The following is a 27221-nucleotide window of genomic DNA, read 5'->3' as shown; positions in this document are numbered from 1 at the left end:
GAGAGGCCACACTGCTGGGAGTTTTTTAATAGGCCTCTGCAAAGTTCCAGGGATCTGAAGGAAAGGATTGGCAAAACGATTCTGGGCAGGAGTGAAAGGAACAGGGTGGTCATTATGGGAGACTTTAACTTGCTAAACATTGACTGGAAATGCTGTAACTCTCGTACGTCGGATGGGTGAGTTTTCGTCCAATGCACGCAGGAGCGTTTCCCGACACGGTACGTCGAAGGGCCGACAAGAGGGGAGGCCACACTGGATCTGGTACTTGACAGTGAACCAGGCCAGGTGTTTGATTTAGTGGTAGATGAGCACTTTGGAGAGAGTGACCATAATTCGGTTACGTTTAGTTTAGTGATGGAGTGGGAGAGGAACATGCCACAGGGCAAGACTTACAGATGGGGGAAGGCAATTATAATTGGGCAAGACTTAGGAGGCAAAGAATGGGGTAGCAAAATGCAGGGGATGGGGACAATCGAAATGGGGAGCTGGTTTAAGTAACAGATATTGCGTGTCCTTGATAGGTACGTCCCTGTCAGGCAGGGGTCAGTGATAAGGTAGGGGAACCGTGGTTTACTAAAGAATTTGTATCTCGCGTTAAGCAGAAGAGCGAGGTTTATGTGATGTTGAGATGAGATGGATCAGTTGATGCGATGGAGAGTTACAGATGAGCAAGTAAGGATTTAAAGAGAGAGTTAAGAAGAGCAAGGAGGGGTCCTGAGCAGTCATTCGCAGGTAGAATAAAGGAGATCCGTAAAGTTTTCTCAAGGTATGTGAGGAATATAAGGATGACTGGGGTAGGAATGGGGCCAATCAAAGACAGAAGTGGGAAGTTGTGTGTGGACCGGGTAGAGATCGGAGAGGTGCTAAATGAATATTTCTCATCTGTTTTCACTGAGGAAGAGGAGAATATCATCGAGGAGACGACTGAGATACGTGCTATTAGACTTGAAAGGATTCAGGTTAGTAAGGAGGAGATGTTATCAATTCTAGAAGGTGTGAAGCTAGATAAATCCCTGGGCCTGAGAGGATTTTTCCGAGAATTCTCTGGAAAGCTAAGATCAGAACTGAGGGTGTGCCGCACAATGAGAGGGTCAAAATAGAGGAAGTGACTCTTTGTCAGTGTTAATACTGAAGTATGACCTCATCTTGAGGGGATCAGGCTTCAGAGAATGCATTGTTGTCAGAGGGTCGGCACTGCAGCAGGGCTATGTTGTAAGGGGGTCAGAATTGAAGGAGTGCCACCCGTTTTAGAAGGTCAGTACAGAGGTAATCTAGCACTGTCAGAGGTAAGTCCTGATGGAGTGCCTCATTGTCATTGGATCAGTTTTCAGGCAGTACCTCTTTGGCAGAGCGTCAGTACTGACGCAGTGCCTGATTGTAATGGGATCAGAATTCAAGTAGTGCCACTGCCTCACTGAGGTACTGCAGCTCTATCAGAGGGTCAGTGGCCTATTGTCAGAGGGTCTGTTTGAGCCAGTGCCTACTTGGCAGAGTGTCAGCAATTAGGGAGTTTGCCTTTATCAGAGGGTCAGAACTAGAGAGTGCATTTGTAGCAGAGTGTCAATACTCAGCCTTGTCCGCCCAAGTCCAACGCCAGCACCTCCACATCATCCGCCCACCCTGAGGACTGACCCTCCACCAATGAGCTACTGCCTCACACTGGACTGACCAACAATGAGACACTATCCCTCCAGACCCCCTGACAAAGAAGCAGTGCCTCAGTACTGACCGTCAGGCAAGGAAGGCTCTCTGTCAGTACTGACCCTCTCACAAGGAGACACTGCCTCAGATCATGACCCTCTGACAATAATGCACGCCCACAGTTCAGATTCTATGACACTGTTGCAGTACCTCAGCACTGAGTCTCTGTTAGTGTGGCACTGCTTCAATTCTGACCCTTCTATAATGAGACACTGCCTCAGTATCGACAGTCTGATAATAGTTCACTCCCACTATTCTGATGCTCTGACAGTGCTGCTATACCTCAGTACTCACTAATTAACAATGAGGGTTAGCGTGAGAGGGTGGCGAGGGTTAGGGTTTGGGTTAGGACCAAGGCTAGGGGTTAGGTGTGAGGATTGGACGAGGTTTTGGATGAGGGTAGAGTTAGGGTGAGGGATGAGACTTGTGTTAGGGTGACTAATGAGGTTAAGTTTGGAGTTCGGGGTAGGGCTCGGGAGAGGTTTTGGGTTAAGGCTGAGGTTAGGCTTAGGGCTGAGTCTATGGTTAGGGTTAGAGCTCAGACCACATTTAGGTTTGGGGCTGAGGCTTCTGCTTAGGTTGAGGGTGAGTGTTAGGCCTGAGGCTAGGCTTAGGCCTGAAGCCGCGGTTAGGTTTGGGGTTGGACTGATTAGACCCACTCTGACCCATTACAATGAGGTACTACCACAGAACTGACTCTCTGTCGATAAAGAGCATGAGATGCTGTCAGCTTGTCCAATCAGAGGCCCAATATTAAGGAAATAGTGCACTGTTGGAGGGGTTGATAAATATAATATAAAGGGAGTGCTGCACTGTCAGAGGGTTAATGACGTGGGAGTGCTGAAATAGCGCAGAATCAGACCTGAGAGAGTGCTGCACGTTCAGAGAGTTAGTACTGAGGGAGTGCTATAATGTCAGAGGATTGATATCAAGAGGCACCGCCGAAGGATCAGTAGCGCAGTACTGTCCGAAGGCCAATATTGAGAGAGTTCTGCTGCATCAGTGGCGGTCGACATTACAGAATTGCGACACTATCAGTGTATGGATGTCAGACGGTCAGTTCTGAGGGAGGGCTACGCTGTTGGAGGGTCAATATTGAGTGTGTGCGCGACACTCAGATGATCACTTTGTTGGAGTTCTGCACTGTAACGGAGTGCCACACTGGCAGCGGGTTAATATTAAGGGAGTGCTGCACTGTCAGAGGGTTAAAGATGACGGAGGGCTTCTCTTTGTGGGGGTGGGTATGAAAGAGAACCTCCCGTTCGGGGATCAATATTAATGTTGTAGAGTCAGTAGAGAGGCAGTGCTGCACTGTGGAGGGTCAATAAGAAGCATGTAGCTCCACTGGCAAGGTGCCAGTGATGACAGAATGCTGCACTGCCAGAGGATCAGCAATGAGGGAAAACTGTATTGTCAGAGTGTCTTCGTCAAGAAAGTGCCACTCTGTCGGAAGGTCAATATTAAGGGAGTGCTGCACTGTCACAGGATCAATATTAGGGGTGTGCTGCACTAACAGAGGGTCAGTGTTGATTGAATGCTTGACTGTTGCAGAGCCAGGACTGAGGGAATCCTGCATCGTTACGGTGTCATCATTGAGGGAGTGCTGCACTGTTGAAGGGCCGATAGTAAGGGAGTGTGACACTGTCAGAGTGTCATTACCAAAGGTGGGCTACAGTATCAAAGGGTGAGTAATGAGGGAATGCTGCGCTGTCGGAGGGTCAGCACTGAGGTGGGCTGTGCTGTCAGATCGTCAATATAAATAATAATGTCAGGGGAGTGCTGCATTGTGAGTTGGTCCATATGAAGGGAACGCTGAAACTGTCAGTGATGCTCAGGGTGTGCAACACTGTCAGAGGGAGTGATGTACTCCGAGTGTCAGCACGGAGGCTGACCTTCACTGTAATTGTGTCAGAATTAAAAGACCGGTCAGAGGATCTAAACTGAGGCATTTCAGAGCCATCAGAAGGTCGAAACTGAGGTGTTTCAGATCAGTTTGAGGGTGCCTCATTTTAATGTGGTCAGACTTGAGCAAGTGCTTCATTGTCAGAGGCTCAGAACCAAGTGAGTGCCTCGTTATCAGACACTGTCCTAAAGAGGCCCTTGTTGTTCGTGGCTGTATTGTAAGGCAATTCCTCATTGCTGCAGGATCAGCCTTGAGAGTGTGCCAGTCTGGAAGGAGTGCCTAAAAACTGAGGGAGTGCTACACAATTAGAGATTCAGCGCTGAGTAAGTGCCTCATTGTCACAGAGTTAGTTCTGAGGCAGGGTCACATTGCCTTAGGGTCAATTCTGAGGGTGTATTAGGAGCAGACTGTAAATACTGAGTCAGTACCTCAGTGCATTGGATTCAGAGTTGATGGAGTACAAGATGATTAGAAGTTCAGTCCTGAAGTATTGCAGCTCTGTCAGAGGGTCAGAACTGAGGGGGCAGTGCTTTACTGTCAGCGGATCAGTTCTGAGGCAGTACCTCATTGCTGGAGGGTCAGATGTGGACGAGTGTCACATTGTCAGAAGGCCAGTTCTGAATAAGTGACTTTTTGTCAGAAGGCCAATACTCAGTCAGTGGCTCATTTTGAGCAGATCAGAATTGAGGGTTTGCAACACTTGTCGAGATTCAGTCTGGAGACATTACTGCTACACGCCTGAATTGAGGGAGTGCTGCAAGATTGGAGGGTGAAAATAAACCCGAAAACAGTGACCCCTTTCAATAACCTGTAAAACACAGGGATGACTGTAAATAATCCCTAAAACGCAGAGGCCTTTGTAGGAGTGCCTCAGTGTAATGTTTTCAGAATTGAGGGAGTGCCACGTGATTACAGATTCACTGCTGATGGAGTAGCTCATTGTCACAGGGTCAGTTCTGAGGCAGGGCTGCTTTGCTGGAGGGTCACTTCTGAGTGAGTGTATTAGTATCAGCCCCATGTTGTAGGGACTGTACTTTTCCAGGAAGACAGTTAGAATAATCTTTAATTATAAACTAATCTGAAATACTGTTTGACTTGTTAAGGTTACAATACATCCTGAGTCACCTACAGAATACGCACTTGCTCTCCCTGTCTCTCTGGGTAAGCAAAGGTAGTTTCTTTCAGACTACTCTCAGAAATAAAGTGCTGCGCTGCTGGTCAGTATTGAAGGAATGCTCCATTGTTGGAGGATCAGTACTGAGGGAGTGCTGGACTGTCACAGGGCCAAGATTATGGGTGTGCTGTGCTTTCAGAAGGTCACAAGCAAACAAGCACTGCCAGACATAAAAAACAAAAGAACTGCGGATGCTGTAAGTCGGGAACAAAAAGAAAGTTGCCGGAAAATCTCAGCAGGCCTGGCAGCATCTGTGCAGGAGAAAACAGATTCAACGTTTCGAGTCCATTGAACCTTCCTCAGAACTGGGGATCTTCCTCAGAACAGTTCTGAGGAAGGGTCACTGGACCCGAAATGTTAGCTCTGTTTTTGCCTCCATGGATGCTGCCAGACCTGCTGAGCTTTTCCAGCACTGCCAGACAACTGCCGCTCTGATTGTGAAACACTCCCTCAGTACTGACCCTCCAACACTGCGTACTCTCTGATGACTGATTCTCTGACGGTGCATCTCTGCCACAGAATTAACCCGCCGTCATACTGGTGTTCTCTCAGCAATAACACTCTGAGAATGCCATGCTCCCTTACCATTGACACTCTGGCCGTGGGACACCACTTCAAATTTAACCCTTCAGCAGTGCAGCACACACTCATCATTGCCTCTCTGATATTGCAGTGCTGCCTTCATACTGACCCTTTCACAGTGCAGGACACACTAATATTGAACATCTTCAAGTGCCGCTCTCCCTCAGTGCTGACCCCCCTCTCATTTCTGACCCATTCAGTGTAGCATACCCTTTATTCTGAACCCCTCAGTGCAGCACTCCCTCAACGCTGACCTGCTTCAGTGCTGACCCCCTTCAGTCCTGATCCCCCTCAGAACAGCACTCCCGCAGTGCTGACCCCACACTGTGCTGCACTCCCTCAGAGCTCACCCACTTATCGCTGATGACCCCCTCACTTCAGCACTCCCTGATGACCTGGTCGTGCATCGCTCCCTTTCTCCGACCCCTCGGACGGTGCAGCACTACGTCAGCGCTGACCCGCCAACAAGATAATGTCAGAGAGATGTTTTCCCATCACATTGACCCTCTGAGACTGGAGCATTTACTAATGTTGGCCCTCTCACAGTGAAGCTCTCCGTTTAGTCCCTCTGACAGGCCGCATGCCTTTTATTACAGGTCTTTTCACAACGCACTGCCCCGTCATCATTGATTCTCTGACAGTGCAGCCCTCTGTTAATATTGAATTTGTGACAGTGCACAACTCCATTAATATTTGCCCTCTGATAGTGCAGCTCTTCCTCAGTCCTGACTCTCTGACAATGCAGCAGTCCCCTAATTACTGTCAGAGGGTCGATGCTGAGAGAATGCTGCACTGTCAGAGTCAGCTGCCCGCAGTCCTATCAGACATTCAGTATTGAAGGTATGGGAGAGGGTGAGTGTCAGTGAATTCTGCACTGCAACAGGGCCAACAGTGGTGTCCCATGGCCAGAGTGTCCATGGTAAGGAAGAACTGCAATGTCAATGTAACAGGGTCAGGACTGAGGTCAGAATTGAGACAGCACTGCAGGATTAGAGAGTCAGTGTTGTGGCTGAGGAGCACTCTGAGGTCCAGTACTGAGGGAAAGCTTCATGATCAATGGGTCAGTTCTAAAGCTGTGCTACTTTGTCAGAGGGCCATACTAATGCAGTGCCTCATTGTAATGGGATAAGAATTGAGGGAATGTCGCACATGCATCACTAGCTCATCATTGACTGTCTAACAGTGCAGCACACTCTTAGTATTGACCTTCCAACAGTGTAGAGCAGTGTGACACATTCAGTATTAAGAGAGTACTGCACTGTCAGAGGGTCAATGATGGGAGAGTGCTGTGCTGTTGGAAGGTGTGTACTGAAAGGGAGCCGCCCTGCCAGAGGGCCTATATTAAGGCAGTGCAGCATTGTGAGAGGGTCGATATTGAGTGCATGCTCCTGTCTCAGAGGGTCAATTTGATGGGACAACATGCCTCTGAAACTAACTTGTTGGAGTGCTGCACCGCCTGAGGGTTCGTCTGAAGGGAGTGATGCCCTGTCAGATGATGAGCTTTCCCTCATCTTTAACCGTCTGACAGTGCAGCACTCCCATAATATTAACCCGCTACCAGTGTGGCACTTGCTTACAATTGAACTTCTGACAGTGCACAAGTCCAACAAAATGATCCTCTTGAGTGTCGCACACACTCAATATTGGCCCTCCAACAGTGCAGCACTCCCTCAGGACTGACTGTCTGACATTGTTACGTGGATCGTGTAGCAATCCTGTAATATTGACCCACTGACACAGCAGAACTCCCTCAATATTGTTTTTCTGACAGTATTGCACTACTGATCCTTCGGCAGTGCCCCTTGATATCAATCTTTTCACATTAGACCACTCCCTCAGCACTAACTCTCTGAATGTGCAGCACTTCTCAGGACTGATTCTGTGATATTTCAGCACTCCCACATCATTAACCCTCTGACAGTGCAGCCCTCCCTTTATATCAACCCTCCAACAGTGCAGTGTTTCCTTAATATTGGACCTCTGATTGTGTGATACTCCCTCAGTGCGAAACTCTGACAATACAGCGCTCTCTCTGAAATAACTCTCTGATTAAGCACTTCCTCTGTGCTAACCCTCTGAAAATGGAGCTTTCTCTCATTACTGATCCTTTGCAGTGCTGCACTGCCTCAGTACTCACTCACCACAAGTGCAGCACTCCATTAAGAGTGATCCTCTGACAGTGTGGCACTCCCCTAATATTGGCCCACTGACTGTGTGGCACTCCCTTAATACTGACCTGCTCGCGGTGCATCACTGCTCTAATATCAAACCTGCAGCTCTATCAGAGGGTCTGTCCTGAGCAAGTGCCCCATCGTCAGCATGTCAATTCTGAGGCAGTGCCTCGATATCAGTGAGTCAACATTGAGGTAGCTCCTGACGGTCAGAATTACGGGAGTGCCTCATATTTAGAGGGTCATTAACTGAGGGACAGCCTCACGATCAGCGGGTCAGTCTTTACGGACTGCCTTATAGCCAGTGTGTCAGTTCTGAGGCAGTGCCCTCAATGTAACAGATTTAGAAATGGGGTAGGGGGCACATGATTAGAAGGTCAGTAGTAAGCTATTGGAACTTTGTCAGAGGGTCAGTACTCAGCGAGTGCCTCATTGACATCGGGTCCATACAGAGGGTTTGCACTGAGGGAATGCTTCCTTGTCAGAGATTCAGAACTGAGAAAGTGCCTCATTGTCAGAGGCTCATTCCTGAGGCAGTGCCTCATTGTCAGAGTGACATAATCAGATAGCACTCCCTCAATTCTAAACCTTAATACTGACCCTCTGACAATGAAGCACTGCCTCAGGACTGACCCTATGATAATGAAGTGTTCCTCAGGATTGAACCATTGACGATGTGACTCTCCATTCGTGTTGACCTTCTGATAATGGGGTCCTCCTTAAGTATTGACCCTCTGACGGTTGTGCACTGCCTCAGTACTGACCCTCTAAATATCTGCCACTCCGTCAATTCTGACCTCCTTACGATGAGGCATTACCTCAATACTGACTGGGGTGCAGGTCTCTGGCACAGAGTCTGTCGCTCTTGCAACGAAGGGAAGGGGTTATAGGAGGAGAGTGTTAGTCATTGGGGACTGAATAGTTAGAGGGACAGATAGAAGGCTTGTTTGGAACCGAAGAGATTCACGATTGGTGCGTTGCCTCCAGGTGCTAGGGTCCGTGTTGTCTCGGATAGTGTCTTTGGGGTCCTGAAGGGAGACGGTGACCAGCCCCAAGCCATGGTCCACATAGGTACCAACGACATAGGTAGAAAGAGGGATAGGGATGTCAGGCAGGATTTCAGGGAGCTCCGCTGGAAGCTGAGAGCTCAAACAAACGGAGTGGTTATCTCTGGTTTGTTACCCGTGCCAAGTGATAGCGAGGCAAAGAACAGGGAGAGATTTCAGCTGAACACATGGCTGCAGGGATGCTGCAGGTGGGAGGGCTTCAGGTACATGGACAATTGGGGCTCATTCTGGGGAAGGTGGGACCTCTACAAACAGGACGGTATCCACTTGAACCAGAGGGGCACTAATATCCTGGGCGGGAAATTTGCTAGTGCTGTTCGGGTGGGTTTAAACTAGCTTAGCAAGGGGATGGGAAACTGTGGTGTAGTTTCAGTACACAGGAGAAAGAGAATAGAGAGGACATGGACAGGATCTCAGTGTCACAGGAGTGTGCTGGCAAACAGCAAGCTGAATTCAAGTGTGTCTACTTCACTGCCAGGAGTATCCGGAATAAGCGAGGTGAGCTTGCAGCATGGATAGGTACCTGGGGCTTCGATGTTGTGGCCATTACGGAGACATGGATAGAGCAGGGTCAGGAATGGATGTTGCAGGTTCCAGGGTTCAGATCTTTGAGTAAGATCAGGTAAGGTGGGAAAAGAGGGGGAGGTGTGGCTTTGTTTGTCGAGGACAGTATAACGGAGGCTGAAAAAACTTTTGAGGAGGACTGGTCTACTGAGGTGGGATGGGCTGATGTCAGAAACAGGAGAGGAGAGGCCACACTGCTGGGAGTTTTTTAATAGGCCTCTGCAAAGTTCCAGGGATCTGAAGGAAAGGATTGGCAAAACGATTCTGGGCAGGAGTGAAAGGAACAGGGTGGTCATTATGGGAGACTTTAACTTGCTAAACATTGACTGGAAATGCTGTAACTCTCGTACGTCGGATGGGTGAGTTTTCGTCCAATGCACGCAGGAGCGTTTCCCGACACGGTACGTCGAAGGGCCGACAAGAGGGGAGGCCACACTGGATCTGGTACTTGACAGTGAACCAGGCCAGGTGTTTGATTTAGTGGTAGATGAGCACTTTGGAGAGAGTGACCATAATTCGGTTACGTTTAGTTTAGTGATGGAGTGGGAGAGGAACATGCCACAGGGCAAGACTTACAGATGGGGGAAGGCAATTATAATTGGGCAAGACTTAGGAGGCAAAGAATGGGGTAGCAAAATGCAGGGGATGGGGACAATCGAAATGGGGAGCTGGTTTAAGTAACAGATATTGCGTGTCCTTGATAGGTACGTCCCTGTCAGGCAGGGGTCAGTGATAAGGTAGGGGAACCGTGGTTTACTAAAGAATTTGTATCTCGCGTTAAGCAGAAGAGCGAGGTTTATGTGATGTTGAGATGAGATGGATCAGTTGATGCGATGGAGAGTTACAGATGAGCAAGTAAGGATTTAAAGAGAGAGTTAAGAAGAGCAAGGAGGGGTCCTGAGCAGTCATTCGCAGGTAGAATAAAGGAGATCCGTAAAGTTTTCTCAAGGTATGTGAGGAATATAAGGATGACTGGGGTAGGAATGGGGCCAATCAAAGACAGAAGTGGGAAGTTGTGTGTGGACCGGGTAGAGATCGGAGAGGTGCTAAATGAATATTTCTCATCTGTTTTCACTGAGGAAGAGGAGAATATCATCGAGGAGACGACTGAGATACGTGCTATTAGACTTGAAAGGATTCAGGTTAGTAAGGAGGAGATGTTATCAATTCTAGAAGGTGTGAAGCTAGATAAATCCCTGGGCCTGAGAGGATTTTTCCGAGAATTCTCTGGAAAGCTTGGGAGGAGGTGGCGGAGCCCTTGGCTTTGATCTTTGAGTCTTTATTGTCTGCAGGTTTAACACCAGAGGACTGGAGGATTGCAAATGTTGTGCCCTTGTTCAAGAAGGGCAGTAGAGATGAGCCAGGCAATTACAGCCAGTGAGCCTTACGTCTGTTGCAGGAAAAGTTTTGGAAAGGGTTATAAGACTTAGGGTTTATAATCATCTCGGAAGCAACAATTTGATTGGAGATAGTCAACATGGATTTGTCAAGGGCAGGTCGTGTCTCACAAACCTCATGGAGATTTTGAGGAGGTGACCAAGCATGTGGATGAGAGAAGGCCAGTTGACGTAGTGTACATGGACTTCAGTAAAGCCTTTGATAAGGTTCCACATGGTAGGCTATTGGAGAAAATACGGAGCCATGTGATTGAGGGAGATTTAGCAGTTTGGATTAGAAACTGGCTTTCGGTAAAAAGGCAACCAGTGGTGTTTGATGGAAAATATTCAGCCTGGAGTCCGGTTACTAGTGGTGTGCCTCAAGGATCTGTTTTTGGCCCACTGCTGTTTGTCATTTTTATAAATGACTTGGACGCAGGCATAGGTGGATGGGTTAGTAAGTTTGCAAATGACACTAAAGTCGGTGGATTGGTGGACAATGTGGAAGAATGTCGCATGTTGCAGGGAGACTTGGATAAAGTGCAAAATTGGGCGGAAAGGTGGCAAATGGAGTTCAATGTGAGGTGATTCGCTTTGGGAGGAATAATAGGAAGGTACAATACTGGGCCAATGGAAAGATTCTTGGTAGTGCGGATGTGCAGAGGGACCTTGGCGTCCATGTACATAGATCTCTGAAAGTTGCCACCCATGTTGATAGTGCTGTGAAGAAGGCATACGGTGTGTTAGACTTTATTGGTAGAGGGATTGAGTTCCAGAGCCGTGATGTCATGCTGCAACTGCAGAAAACGCTCGTGCGACCTGTTCTGGTCGCTCCATTGCGGGACGAATTCGGAAGCATTGGAAAAGGAGCAGAGGAGATTTACCAGGATGTTGCCTGGTCTGGAGTGAAGGTCTTATGAGAGAAGGCTGAGCGACTCGAGTCTGTCCTCATTGGAGAGAAGAAGGCTAAGAGGGCCTTTAATAGAAACAGACAAGACGATCAGAGAAAGATGAGTCGGGGTGGACGGTGAGAGTCTTTTTCCTAGGATGATGATGTTGGCTTGTACGAGGGGGCTCAGCTACAAATTGAGGGGTGATGGATTGAAGACAGATGTCAGAGGCAGGTTCTTTACCCAGAGAGTGGTAAGGGCGTGGAATGCCCTAGCTGCCAATGCAGTTAACTCAGCCACATTCAGGGCATTTAAACAGTCCTTGGATAAGCATATAGATGATGATGGGATAGTGTGAGGGAATGGGCTTAGATTAGTTCACAGGTTGGCGCAACATCGAGGGCCGAAGGACCTGTTCTGCACTGTATTTTTCTATGTTCACAGATGACACTAAAATGAGTGAGAGAGTAAAGTCTGAAGAGGACAATGAAAATCTACGGGAGGATGCAGAAAGTTTAAGTGAATGGACAAGGGTCTAGCAGATGGAGTCCAATGATGGTAGATGTGAGGGTATCCATTTTGGTAGCAATTATGGAAAAATGGAGTCTTGCTTAAATGGTGAAAAATTGTAGCATGCTGCTCCGCAGAGGAAGCTGGGCAGCCTTGTGTCTGAATCAGGTAGTTTGCAGATGCGGCTGGTAATTGAGACAGCAAATGGAATAGTGTCCTTCATTGCGAGAGTGATGCAGTTTAAAAATCGGGAGGGTATGCTACAGTTGTATAGGGTGCTGGTGTGGAGTAGTTTGTATAGTTTTAGTCTCCTCACTTGAGAAAGGATGTACTGGCACTGGAGGGGGTGCAAAGGAGGTTCACGAGGTTGATTCCAGAATTAAAAATGTTGCTGTATGGGGAGAGATTGAGTAGACTAGGATTGCAGTCACTGGAATTTAGAAGAATGAGGGGTGATCTAATAGAAACTTTTAAAATTATGAAACAAATGGATCGGAAATTGTTTCCACTGATGGGCGAAATTCAAACTCGGGGGCACAGCCTCAAAATAAGTGTGAACAGATATAAAACTGAGTTGAGGATGAGCTTCTTCATCCAAAGGGTTGTGAATCTGTGGAATTCTCTGCCCACTGAAACAGTTGAGGTTCCCTTGTTGAATGTTTTGAAAGCCAAAACAGATAGATCTTTGAACAGGAAAGGAATTGAGAGTTATGGTGAATGGGAGGGTAAGTGGAGCTGAGTCCGCAAAAAAGATCAGCGGAACGAGCTGGAAGAGACAGATGGCCTACTCCTGTTTTATTTCTTATGTCCGTATGTCCTTAGATTGCCATCCTTGTCATTCCTCCTTCCCTGGAATAGGCCAGTTCTGAACTGAAGAGTAGGTCTTTAAATAACTCCCACGTATCAAATGTTGACTTGTTCAATAAAAGCTCCTCCCAATTAATACTGCTCAGCTCCTACCTAACACTGATGTAATTTTCTCTCCTCCAATTTCGTCCCTTCCCACAAGGTCCTGATTATCCATGGCTGTCTTAAAATGTAAGGAGATGCGATCGCCCATTTAAGAAGCTCCTGGTTCACTGTTTTTCCCAAGTGGGAATCAGCTACAGGCTTTCTTGTTCCACGATGGGGGAGGAAATGGCCTAGTGGTATTATTGCTGGACTGTTAATTCAGAGACTGAGATAACATTCTGGGGACCTGTGTTCAAATTCCAGCACAGCAGATGGTGGAATTTGAATTCAATATGAAAGAAAATCATGAATTAAGAATATAATGATGACCATGAATTCATTGCCAAATGTCAGAAAAACTCACCTGGTTCACTGATGTGCTTTAGGGAAGGAAACTGCCACCCTTACATGATCTGGCCTATATGTGACTGCAGACCCACAGCAATATGATTGACTTTGAACTGCCCCCTAGGCAATTAGGGATGGACAATAAACACTGCGTAGCTAGGGATGTCCTCCTCCCATTAACAAATAAATAAAATTGGATTCTAGATCTTCCGATCCAAGATTGTTTCTTGCTCTCATACTAATTTCTTTGCTTACAGTCACTTTCCCTCCTGCCTGTCTTTTTGGAATGTCGTATAGCCCTGCGCACTTACCTCCAGTGTTGATCTCCTTGTAACCATGTCTTTGTAATAGCTATAAAATCATGCCCGTCAACCTAGAAATGTGCTATTAATTTGTTGATTTTGTTCTGAATACAATGAGCACGCAAGCAAAGAGCCATGAATTTAGCTTTATCACTTGATTTCACCTCTTGACACTATTTACAGCTGTTTTCTGTTTGTACATGCTGTCTTTTCCAGTACCACGCTGAGTATTGTTATCCCGATAGTTCTTTCGTATCAGTCCGTGTGTATCAGTCTGCGCGAATGTGCTCGTGTGGTCTCAAAAGTTGCGGAGGTCACGGCTCTGGGACAGCCGTTTCATCGCCCTATGCTGCAGGTAAGAAGAAAAGAAAATCTCTTGCTCTGAGCTCTGAAAACCTGGGCAATGTCAAAAGGGAAACAAGGTCAAAAGAATTTCAACAAGAATCTCAAAATTAACTGCTGAATTCATATCAACGTTACGGGGATTGCCCAACTTAGTGGCCACAACATCCCACTTTCTATTCTTCACAAACAATCCAAAGGCTGAAGTATCCGTATCCCTCTTAACTTTTATGGTTTTTGAGCTAATTTCTTGTTTCGAACTTGTGCATATTTGTGGTGCCTTATGACTTCTTGCATTTAGCAATTGATAAACTCACTCTCTCACGAGTTCAGGAGAAGCTAGTTTTATAGAATCCCCAGTGTGGAAACAGGCCACTCAGTTCAACAAGCCCACAGCAACCCTCCAAAGAGCATCCAACCTAGACCCATCCCCATTCCCCTACTCTATCCCTGTCAGCCTGCATTTCCCATGGCTAATGTACCTAACCTAGACATCCGTGGGCACTGTGGGTAATTCAGCATTGCCAATCCACCTAACCTGCACATCTCTGGACTGTGGGAGGAAACCAGAGCACCCAGCAGAAACCCACACAGACAAGGGGAGAATGTGCAAACTCCACACAGACAGTCATCCGAGGCTGGAATGGAACTCAGGTCCCTGGTGCTGTGAGGTAGCAGAACTAACTACTGAGTCACCGTGTCACCCTGAGTTATCTTGAATCCTTGTAAAACATAGGAAGGTATCCACAAGACAAAGATCCTTTTTAATCAGCTTAATTCGTACCAACTGAGGTAGATCTAGTTGGGTGTGTAAAGAAGGGGAGTCTTTCACGAGGGAACTTAACAATTTGGGAGACTCAGTCACCGAGGGAGCCTGACCCGAAGACTGGTCAAAACAATAATGATTCGATATGAATTAGTTAGAATGCAGCTGTTAACAGTAATCCTCCATCCCTATGTGGGAGCGAGATTTAACATTCAAAATCAAAACTGAAACTCTTGAACAAGGTAGTTCAAAACAGCCAGTTCTCTGACTGAGGTTGTGAACTTGCTCGCCGAGCTGGCTTCTTCTCATTCAGACGTTTCGTCACCATGATCGGTGACATCATCGGTACAGCCTCCAATGAAACGATGTTATTCTACTCTGTCTGGAATTGACACTGTCCAGTCTGTTAACATGAGTACTGTCATTTCCGGTTTTGATCTGTATGGGTTTGTGTGTGGGGGTCCAATTGTATCTCTTTGTTGGTTGCATTATGGGTGGAGAATCACGCCTCTCAGAGGACACTGCGACAAGGTAACCGTAGTAGCCCAAGCCAAGCATAGACACGCACAGGAATTCCGAGAGGCATGGTTCTGCACCCATTCTCCAGCCTCACATTCTTGGTCTCTTCAGTCTGAATATGATCACTCAACCATATCCTTGATGACAAACAATAGAGTCTTACTTCCCAAAATCTACAAACAGGACTGTCCAGACAGATCCATTTGTTCTAATGATATCATCTTCTGCTGGAGGGATTCCGAAATGTCTGCATTCTTCCTCAACTGAGCATTCCTTGCATTCGTGGTTGACAGAGCTGTCAGCCATGTCCATTGTGCTGCAGGGTTCCCAAGCGGAATATGAGTTGCTGTTCCTGCAACTTTGGGGTGGCATCATTTGTGGCACTGCAGGAGGCCCATGTTCAGTTTGGTTATGACTTTAGAGGAATGGATGGTCCCTTGGAGATTGAAATTGGAGAAAGATTTCAGGATTTTTTCATGTTCTTGTCTTTCTGTTATGCCCCTAGGAAAAAAGCAATGAAAGTGCCGTTAATTTTTTGCATGGCGAGCTGCTGCATACTAACCGGTCTCACACCATTACCATCACCTTGCCCTTGTGAAGGCAGATATGGATAAGGTTCTCAAAGCTGATAGAAGATTGAAACCACTCTAATCCTGTGACGATGGTAAGTTTCCCTTCTTTAAAAAAAATGCTTGCAGCTGAATTCGCATAATATAGAGCACAGTGGCTCTGGTTAACACCACTGTCTCAATTCCACCCTTTGGTGACTTTCTGTGTGGAGTTTGCACATTCTCCATGTGCCCGCGTGGGTTTTCTCCGGGTGCTCGAGTTTGCTCCCACAGTCAAAAGATGTGCAAGGTCAGTGGATTGGCCATGCTAAATTTCCCAAGGTGTTCAGTGATGTGTAGGTTAGGTGAGTTATAGGTGGATGGGTCTGGGTGGGATGCTGTGAGGGGCAGTGTGGACATGTTGGGCTGACCGACCTGTTTCCACACTGTAAGGGTTCTCTGATTCATGATTCCATGATTTTACTGAGCGCAAAGGTACAATATTGACTCGTCATATTTGTCTCACCTCTTTACACATTGACAAGAAAGCTGTAATGTCAGTCTCTATGCATTTGCAACTTGTCTGCTGTCTCTGACAAGGCTGACTATATCTCCTTCTCTAATGCACATCTCCTGTCCCCTAACACTGAGAGGTGACACTTGCTTTTCATTTAGTACAATCAATAAAACAATAGCCTCCATATTACATCCAGCGGCTTCTCTTAACACTCACACACTGTTCTTTTTTTCCTCCAGGTATTGACCACTCATCATTTCTAATTCCTCATCTCATCTCTCTCTCTCTCTCTCTCTCTCTCTGTCTCTCTCTCTCTGTCTCTCTCTCTCAGTCTCTCTCTCTCTCAGTCTTTATCTCTCCTCTCCCTGTTCTCCCCCATCACTTCACTCACAGGCACCAACAGAGGCTCACAGTCACACTATGTTGCACATGCACATTCTGTCCCTCATGCACAAACACACTACACATACACAAAAAAAAGTCAGGAACACAGTCTCTCACGAACACACTCTGTCACATTCTCACTCATTCATACTCCATACCGTCACACAGTCGTACACGGTCTTGCACACATTCTGTGGCACGCTTGCATGCACTGTCGCAGGATCTTTTGCCAATGCTCTTACTCTCAAGTACACACACACTACCACAAATCTCTCCCTCACACACTTAGGTTTGCAAATTCACTTGCTGTCAAGCTCACTCACACTGACAGACACACTCACTCCCTCATGCATGCTGTAACACTCCCTTCTTGTGCTAACTCCCTTTCACACACTCTCAAGCACAGTCACTGGCGCACACATTCTGTCGTGCGCACACACACACTTTCATGCACTGTCTTTGCACTCTTGAGCACAATCATATGCTCACCTCTCTCTTGCACACAGTCAATTTGATTTGAGTCAGAGATAATGGGAGCTGCAGATGCTGGAGAATCCAAGATAATAAAATGTGAGGCTGGATGAACACAGCAGGCCAAGCAGCATCTCTGATGAAGGGTCTTGGCCCGAAACATCAGCTTTTGTGCTCCTGAGATGCTGCTTGGCCTGCTGTGTTCATCCAGCCTCACATTTTATTATCTTGATTTGAGTCATAATTGTCACATGTGCCCAGGTACAGTGAAAAGTTTTCTTCTGCATGCAGTATAGACAGGTGATATCAAACAAGGCGCATTAGTGAAACGGAACATAGTGACAGCTGCAGAGAAGATGCACAGAGAGCAAGATCAAAATTAGATTTAAGGTTTTCAGTGTCCTATTCAGATGTCCAATAACAGTGGTGAAGAAGCTGTTCTTGAATCTTTTCACGCATGCATACAAACTTTTTTTACATCTTCCCTTCAGAAAAAGGGAGAAGAGAGTGTAATTGTGGGGTGAGAAGGGCCTTTGATTATGTCAGTTTCTTTCCCGAGGCAGCGGGAAGTAGAGGTGGAATCAACGAATGGAAGGCTGGTTTGCATGATGGACTATGCTGTGTTCATGACTCTGCAGTTTCTTGTGGTCTTAGGAAGAGCTGTTGCCAAACCATGCTGTGACATGCATCCAGGTAGGATGCTTTCTCTGGTACATGAATGAAAGTTGACCTTGCGGACACTCCAAATTACCTTAGCCTGCTGGGGAAATAGAGACATTTGGTGTGCTTTTTTGCCCATTGTGACGATCTGGGTGGACCAGGAGAGATTGTTGGTGATCGACACTCTCAACTATCTCCACCTCAGCAACATCTCTCTCACTGTCTGATGCAGGCGCTCACACACTCACATTCTGTCACCTATTCTGTCTGTCTGTCTCTCTCTCCCTCATCGCCCATCTCTCTCTCTCTCTCTCTCGCGCTCTCTCTCTCTCGCGCTCTCTCTCTCTCGCGCTTTCTCTCTCTCGCGCTCTCTCTCTCTGGCGCTCTCTCTCTCTGGCGCTCTCTCTCTCTCGTGCTCTCTCTCTCTGGCGCTCTCTCTCTCTGGCGCTCTCTCTCTCTCTGGCGTTCTCTCTCTCTGGCGCTCTCTCTCTCTCGCGCTCGCTCTCTCTCGCGCTCTCTCTCTCTCGCGCTCTCTCTCTCTCTCGCGCTCTCTCTCTCTCCCTCGCGCTCTCTCTCTCTCGCGCTCGCTCTCTCTCACGCTCGCTCTCTCTCGCGCTCTCTCTCTCTCTCTCTCTCTCTCTTTTTCTCGCACACCAACTCATTGCTCAGTATTCCATGGTATCTGAATTGTTGGAAGAATTAACTTAGACTGAGCGTGGATTTTCTCCCAAATTAGTTATGACAAAGCAGAACCAATTCTGCCTGGAAGAAGAAAGGCAGGAGCCATAATAATTAGGGATTGTTTTGCTAGAGGAACCGTGCTGTGATATGCATCCAGATAGGATGCTTTCTGTGGTACATCAATGAAAGTTGCCCTTGTGGGCACACGGAATTGCCTTAGCCTCCTGGGAAGTAGAGACAACGGTGTGCTTTTTTGCTCATTGCGATGATGTGGATGGACCAGTGAACTAATCTAAGCCCATCCCCCTACACGATCCCATTATCATCCATATGCTTATCCAAGGACTGTTGAAATGCCCCTAATGTGGCTGAGCTAACTGCATTGGCAGGCAGGGGGTTCCACATCCTTACCACTCTCTGAGTAAAGAACCTGCCTCTGATATCTATCTCAAATCTATTATCCCTCACTGTTTAGCTGTGCCCCCTCATACAAGCTGACGTCATCATCCTCGGAAAAAGACCCACACTGTCCACCCTGTCTCATCCACTGATCATCTTGTATGTCTCTATTAAATCCCCTCTGAACCACCTTCTCTCCAATGAGTACAGACCCAAGTCCCTCAGCCTTTCTTCAGAAGACCTTCGCTCCGGACCAGGCAACATCTCCTCTGCACCTTTTCCAATGCTTCCATATCCTTCCTGTAATGGGGCGACCAGAACTGAACGCAATATTCCAAATGAGACCGCACCAGCTTTTTGGACAGTTGCTCTGGATCTCAATCCCACTGCCAATAAAACCTAAAACACCGTAAGCCTTCTTCACAGCACTATCAACCTGGATGGCAATTTTCAGGGATCGACATAGATGGACACCCTCTGCACAGCAACACTACCAAGAATCTTTCCATTGACCCAATATTCTGCCTTCTTATTATTCATCCCAAAGTGAATCACCTCACATTCATCCGCATTGAACTCCATCTGCCACCTTTCCGCCCAATTCTGCAGTTCATCCAAGTCTACCTGTCACCTGCAACATTCTTCCACATTGTCCACCACTCCACCGACTTGAGTGTCATCTGCAAACTTACTAACCGATCTACCAATGCCTCCGTCCAAGTCATTTATAAAAATGACAAACAGCAGTGGTCCCAAAACAGATCCTTGAGATAAACCAGTAGTAACCAGACTCCAGGCTGAATATTTTCTATCAACCACCACTGGTTGCCTCCTTAGCCAAAGCCAGTTTCTAATCCAACCTGCTAAATCTCCCTCAATCCCATGTCTCCATGTTTTCTCCAATAGCCTACCATGTGGAACCTTATCGAAGGCTTTACTGAAGTCCATGTCCGCCACGTCAACTGCCCGACCCTCATCCACGTGCTTGGTCACCTTCCAAAATTACTCAATGAGGCTTGTGAGACACGACCTGCCCTTGACAAATCCATGTTGACTATCTCCCATCAAATTGGTGCTTGTTCGATGATTATAAATCCTATCTCTTATAATCCTTTCCAAAACTTTTCCTGCAACAGACGGAAGGCTCACTGGGTTTATAATTACCTGGGTCATCTCCACTGCCCTCTTTGAACAAGGGCACAATATTTGCAACCCTCCAGCCTTCTGGTACTAAACCTGTAGACAATGAGGATTCAAAGATCAAGGCCAAAGGCTCCGCCACCACCTCCGTAGCCCCCCAGAGAATCTGAAAGTTTCGAAGGATGATGCGTTGTATCCGGAGGTTGGTGGGGTGGTACGTTAGGACGAGGGAGACTTTGTTTTGGTTGTTGTTGCGGGGTGGGGTGAGAGGGATTTGTTGCAGGAAATGCTGGAGACACGGTCGAGGGCGTTATCAACCACAGAGCGGGGCAAGTTGTGGTCCTTGAAAAATGAGGACATCTGAGATATACAGGAATAGAATACCTCATCCTGGGAGTGCAGATGCAGAGGCAAAGGAATGTGGAATAGGGGATGAATTGTTGCAGGAATATGGTGGGAGGAGGTGTAATCTTGGTAGCTGTGGGAATTGGTGGAGTTGAAATGGATATTTGTTTCTCAGTGGTTGGAAATAGAGTGGTCCAGGTAGGAGAGAGAGGTATCAGAGATTGTCCAGGTTAACTTCAAGTTCGGGAGGAAGGTGTTGGTGAAGCGGATGAACTGTTAGAGCCCCTTGTGGGAACACGAGGCGGTGCCGATACAGTCATCAATGTGACGGAGGAAGAGGTGGGGTTGAGGGCCAGTGTAGGTACGGAAGAGGGAGCGTTCCATGTAACCTACAAAGAGGCAGGCATAGCTTGGGCCCATTTGGCTACCCTGGCCACCCTCTTTGTCTGTAGGAAGTGGGAGGAATTGAAAGAGAAACTGTTGAGGGTTGTTCAAGGACCGGAACTTCCCCCTCCTCAGTGGCCAAAAACACCCTCGACCGTGTCACCCGCGTTTCCCACAACTCATCCCTCACACCCGCACCCCATAATAACTACCAAAACAGTGTCCTCGTCGCCCTCACGTACCACCCCACCAACATTCGGATTCAATGCGTCGTCCTCCGACCCTTCTGCCATCCGCACTCCGACCCCACCACCAAAGACATTTTTCCCACCACCCTTAGGTGACCCCCTTATCCGCTCCACACTCCCCTCTAGCACTCCCTACACCCAGCACTTTTCCCTGCATATCCATAAATGTTGTCATCACAACGTTTAAAATTCACTGGTCCCGATACCTCACCCCCATCCCAGGCCCCAGGAAGAATTTCCTCATCAAACAGATGTTTACCTGCACATCTGCTAATGTGGTAGACTGCATCCACTGTTGCCATTGTGGCCCCCTCTACATCGGGGAAACCAAACAGAGGTTTGGGGACCGCTTCACCTGTGCTCAGTTTGCACTAAAGAACTGCACCTCCCAGTCGCGAACTGTTTCGACTCTCCCTACCAATCCTCAGGTAACATGTCCATCCTGGGCCTCCTGCAGTGCCACAACGATGCCACCTGAAGGTTGCAGGAGCAGCACCTCATATTGCGCTTGGGAACCCTGCACTCCATGGTATCAATGTGGACTTCACAAGCTTCAAAATCACCCCTCCCCCTCCCGCATCCCAAAACCAGCCCACCTATCCCATCCTGCCACCTCAAACCCCACCCCCATTTCCTACCTCCTAACCTCTTCCCGCCCCGGAGACCTGTTGGTCCTCCCCGGACTGGCCTATCCCCTCCCTACCTCCCCACCTACACTCACCTCTGCTGGCTCCATCCCCACCTCTTTAACTTGTCTGTCTCCTCTCCACCTATCTTCTCCTCTATGCATCTTTGATCTGCCTTCCCCTCTCTCACTATTTATTTCAGAACTCTCTCCCCCTCCCCCTTTTCTGATGAAAGGTCTCGGCCCAACGTGTCAGCTTTTGTGCTCCTCAGATGCTGCTTGGCCTGCTGTGTTCATCCAGCTGCACACTTTGTTATCTCTACATCTCTTAACAACCTCTTTAAGTGAGTTCTAGAGCGAACTATGCAGGGTAGACTTTGGGTTTATCATTCTAACTTGCCAGTCCTGAAAGATGAAAGTTGGTTTGTGTTGGATGTTTGTCTCATAGCTATGAAAGATATCCTGAAAGGATTTTTCAAATCTTTTGTTGAGAATTGTACCCATTTAGTCACTAATCCTTTTCCTTCTTTAAAGTTTCCTTGGTGGTGACAAATTTCAAATATCTGCAGAATTTTATTTGGCTTTGTATTGGTTCTCTGTGATTCTCTGTTAATGGCTCCGTGACCTGCCAGCTAATTACAGAATTTATCATTGATGTGCCTGTACCAAAATCTTTCGTCTTATACTATATATCCCAATTTCAGGAGAAAGTCCATAGAGACCTTTTAAAGGAAAGGGGATTAGAAAGAAAATCTATCGATCAAAATCATGAATAGTTGATAAATTATTTGCATTCCATATTTCCAGAACCTGCCCCGGAAGAGAGAGCCCAGAGAATTGCCAAAGCTGTCCGCAAACAGTCAATAGAAGTGAAGGAAAATTGGGAACAACTGAAAATCCGTGCGAGCAACTGGCAGAAACAGGTGGAAAAGGCGTTGGAGAAACTTCAAGAACTGCAGAAAGTTCTGGATGATCTTGAGGCTCATGTGATAACAGCTGAGGGGGTCCACACTGATTGGCAACCTGTGGGTGACCTGCTTATTGACTCATTGCAGGATCACATTGATAAAACCACAGTAAGTGCAATTATATTACACTTCACTTATGAACAGATGTAACCACAATGTTGTATCGAGACGATCAGTAATATGAGTACTTCAGTAATATTGATTGAATGGTTGTTAACTTAAGTTGCAAATTAAAACTTAGTTGAGCATGCCTTCTGATGATATCACATGGTTAATATTAGTATAGTTGAGGATTCTATTAGTCAGTGACATCAGCTGAGTTATCTGCTTGTTGCCATGTTATCAGGGTTAAAGGTAAAGTCTTAGCACGCCATTTGGCGACTCCTTAGAGAGAGACAACTGGTTATGATTTAACCTGAAGATCACCATGCCTCAGGGAAGTAGAGGGGTTGAGGCGAAGACCCTTTGTGGTAAGCTCACTGGTATGGCAATTGAGCCCTCTCTGCAGGGCATCAGTCTGCATCACAAACCAACTGAATTTGAATAGAGTTTAGGATTGGAGAGCCATCCATGCAATTATTTTTTTTTAATGAATGTTTCTCACTGGGACTCTCTCACCGGCAAACTTTTTAAAAGCCAGCTCAGCCATACAGGCGAGATCAGTTCCTGATCTCAGCTGAATTTTTTGACCTGGGGTGGGTCAGCGTTAGGAGTTCATTGATTGGAATGAATTCTCATTAAGTTAGCGAGAGGGATACTACACGTGAATAGATCGATGTTTTGAAAAGAGGATGAGATATGAGCAAAAGTTGAATTGATGTGGAAGACCAGCCACAATCATCATCGACGGTGGAGCAAGCTTGAGCGGCTATGCAACATTGTGCTGCCGCTATTTGACTTGTTCTGTGGAAAGGAAGGAAAATGGTCCAAGTGTCAAAAATGCCGAAGGCCGCATCATTCTACAACCTCAAAATTTGATTGTGTTCAGCATATTATCACTCCTGGTACCCCTAAATCCTGATCTATCATCTCAGCAGCTCGACCCTGCCCAAAAGCTGGTTACTTGGGACATTTTTGAGGGATCTTCCCAAGTCTGAAAATCATTTTTGTTTTTGTACAATCAGAGTTGGCCAGTGTGGAAGGAGGTTGTTTGACATATCGTAGCTCTTTGAAATAACTCCCCAATTCGTCCCCCTCTGCTTGGCAATGACTTCAACCACTTATAAAATCTCTTTAATGGAGGGAGGCTTTGAAGGCATCTGATTGGAGTATTAACGATCCCAGAATACAACTGAGCCTTATTAAGTTGTTAGTTCTGATGATCAAGAGCTTGATGAAAGAGGATTGTTTGAAAAAGTGCCTTAAAAGAGGAAATGTACAGAGGCTAAGAGGTGTAGGAAGTTAGCGAGGTTTGAGAAGATTTGTTGCTTGGGTTGAGGTTCTGGATGTGAGTTTGCTCGCTGAAGGTGTAGGAAGTCTCTTCTTGGGTTTGAAGCCGACACAATTAAATGTTTGGCAACTAGTAGTGGGCTGTTTAAAATCAAGAGTGGGCAAGCGGACATAATTAGACGATTGCAGATGTCCTGAAGTATGGTTGGACTGATGGAGATTACGAAAATAGCGATAGGCACAGCCAAGTAACGATTTGTGAACAAAAATGAGAATTTAATAAAATTACTGTTAATAGTATCAGTCAGGTAGAAAGTACAGAGAATAGGAATTGGTTCAAGTTGAGACTCAGGCAGTGGAGTTTTAGACGACCTCAAGTGTTCAATGGACAAATGTGGGTCTCCATCAGGGAATGCATTGGAATTGTCAGGTCCAGAAGTGAAGTAGTTCCAGGTGAAGGTTTCACTGCTAATGAGCCAAGACAAAAGACAGGTAGGCAGGATTGAAAAGATGTAAAGAGACAGCTTTAGGGATTGCATGAATGTGTGGTCGGACGTTCATCATGGGATAAACAAGATGCCAAGGTTGTGCTGAGACAAGTGTAATATTACATTGTTGCCAAGGCGGAGTAATGCAATCAGTAGGTCGTGAATAGAGATTGGTGTGGGGACCACAAAGTGGTCTTCCCAGTTTTAAATTGTTATCTCTACATAGTTGCGCAACTTTATGTTCTGTTCAAAAGGCATTACTGACAAGGAAACAGAAGTTAGCCATTTGTTTACTTGTCAATATATCTTGATTTTTCCACCATGTTCTCCAATTATTGACACAACATGTGCAGTGTACGAAGTGAACCGTTCAAACCTTAAAAGGAGATGTTAAAATTGTGGAATACAAAGTTACATTTATTTTATTGAAAATTTAAATAAATTACATGAAGGTTTGACCAAGACTGCAAGGAATTAGATGGAACACCAGATGAATAAAACAAGCAGTAGTAAGGTGGTATTAGCTGGATGTTCCTGAAGAAACAGAACGCAGCCAACCTTTCTTCCATCAGGGGGATTAATTGTGTGGTGTCAGACACAGTCGATGAAATCATTCCTTCTGTCTTTACTGTCTGACTAGACTATGGTTGTAATATTTCCTTTTTTAAGCGCTCAAGGTTAGACATAGTTCACTTGACATTCTCATTTTATAAATTTTAAGAAGTTGACTTATTGTCAAGTCACGATAGGATTGAAAACACATTCTATAACTGTTTGAAGTCAGAAGTCACATGACACCAGCTTGTCGTCCAACAGGTTCATTTGAAATCACACAAGCTTTTGGAGTGCAGCCCCTTCATCAGGTGCAGTTAGTGAGGTGACCACAGAGAGACACAGCTTATCAGCAGAGAGATCAAAAGATCATAGAATTGGCGTGAGTGGAGTGTCAGATAATAACTCGATACAGGTGACCAAGAGTGTTAGAGGCAAGTAAAGCGTTTATAAAGCCAATGTCAGTGCTGTGTTGTCATGATAATCAGGCAGCGCAACAGGAATGTACAAAAGGTGACATCTCAGGTCAGACTCTGACTTGTAGTTTAGAGGCTTGTGTTCAGAATCTGTCTTAGAGTTTTAACCTTTATTTCAAAAGCAAGAATTTATAAGATACCACACTGACTGTAACTACAAGTTGTGTGTTTCTTCAACAAAATATCTGCAAACAAACATCCTGGATGAAGACTTATTATCTGACACTCCACTCACACCAGTTGTATGATGTTTTGATCTGTCTGCTTATCAATTGTGTGTCTGTGTGTTTTCCTCCCTGACCGCACCTGATGAAGGGACTGCACTCCCAAAGCTTGTGTGATTTCAAATAAACGTGTCAGATTATAACCTGATGTCATGTGACTTCTGACTTTGTCTATCTAGTCCAACACCAGCACCTCCACATTATAACTGTTTGGAACCAAGTCAGTGCAACAGGTACATATCGAACATTTGACTTCGGAAGAATGCCGAGTGCTGAAAAGTTCATTAATAACAAAGGATTTCTTCATTATGCCATCTATCGTAACATGCTGCGTCTCACAGTCACAATGAAAGGATGGCCACTTCAATTTAGCAGGGCCAAGAACAGTTATGGACATTTTTAGCATGGGAGGAGGCCATTCAACCTATTTTAACTGTCCCAGCTCTCTCCCAGCGCAACAAAATTAATCCTTCTCTCGAACTCATTCCACATATTTCACAGAATTGAAATATATAGGTACATACTTAAGAGATTTTAACATCAAGTGAGCAGTTCTCGCACTTCACCTTGTCACTAAAAATGGAAAACGTGACTTACAAGGAGTGGGTCTTTATTTTGTTCTGTTTTGATGATGAAGCAGATGCAAGTCAAAGTGCTGGAACTGGCGTCTTGAACTTAGCAACTGTTCAACGTGTAAAAATGAATTCTGTGCACATCTACTAAAAGCAGTTTTATGGAAGGAAAAGGTATCAAAGAAGATTTGGTGTATTGTGCTTGATGCTATTATACTCCAACCTGTGAAAACAGAACTCTACGACTGTGAGTGTTGAGTTCTGAGAGGGGGCTATCTCGTTTGAATTTACATTGCTAAGCCTAGGCCTATTTTCCCAACAGCAAAATTGGTAATCCAGCAAGAAATGGCTATTTCTCACATTTGTTGGCTGTAAATGTCTGTTTAAAGTTTGAGTACAGTTTCCTCATATACAGGTGCTTAACCTGCTTTTACAATTGGAACATTTGTTGTGCCAATGAAAATTTTTTGAATGGTTTCACCTCCAGTTTTCCTATTTATACATATTTGGTATTTTTTCAGGGTAAGGACTATCTTCAAAATCTGAGATTGGGTTTTGAAAGACAGCAGCCTTTGTTTTGGAGAGATAATGGGAACTGCAGATGCTGGAGAATGCGAGATAACAACGTGTGGAGCTGGATGAAGACAGCAGGCCAAGCAGCATCTTAGGAGCACAAAAGCTGACGTTTCGGGCCGAGAACCACCTTCAGAAAATGGGGAGGGGGTGCGGGTTCTGAAATAAATAGGGAGAGAGGGGGAGGCGGATGGAGGATGGATGGAGGAGAAGATAGATGGAGAGGGGAGTATGGGTACGGAGGCAGGGAGGGGATAGGTCAGTCTGGGGAGGCCGGACAGGTCAAGGGAGCGGGATGAGGGGAAATAGGGGTGCGGTATGAGGTGGGAGGGGGGATGGGTGAGAGGAAGAATAGGTTAGGGAGGCGGGGACGAGCTGGGCTGGTTTTGGGATGCAGTGGCAGGACAGGAG

The 27221-nt window shown here is 46.3% G+C and overlaps 1 protein-coding gene across 1 annotated transcript in view; it reads left to right on the top strand.

The window, feature by feature from the left end:
- The window catches only part of LOC132210073 (utrophin-like), a 39781-nt gene extending 12818 nt beyond the window's left edge, over nucleotides 1-26963 (top strand). The window contains exons 2-4 of the mRNA XM_059649386.1: nucleotides 13756-13894; nucleotides 22376-22644; nucleotides 26759-26963. Of these exons, the coding sequence (XP_059505369.1) occupies nucleotides 13822-13894; nucleotides 22376-22644; nucleotides 26759-26905 (489 nt within the window). The 5' untranslated portion in view covers nucleotides 13756-13821 and the 3' untranslated portion in view covers nucleotides 26906-26963. The remainder of the gene's footprint in view (nucleotides 1-13755; nucleotides 13895-22375; nucleotides 22645-26758) is intronic.
- Nucleotides 26964-27221: the final 258 nt, after the last annotated feature.

Source organism: Stegostoma tigrinum, chromosome 10 (assembly GCF_030684315.1).
Source record: "Stegostoma tigrinum isolate sSteTig4 chromosome 10, sSteTig4.hap1, whole genome shotgun sequence".
Classification (NCBI taxonomy): domain Eukaryota; kingdom Metazoa; phylum Chordata; class Chondrichthyes; order Orectolobiformes; family Stegostomatidae; genus Stegostoma; species Stegostoma tigrinum.
Note: the sequence above shows the minus strand (reverse complement) of the source record. Positions and strands in the feature narration are given on the sequence as shown.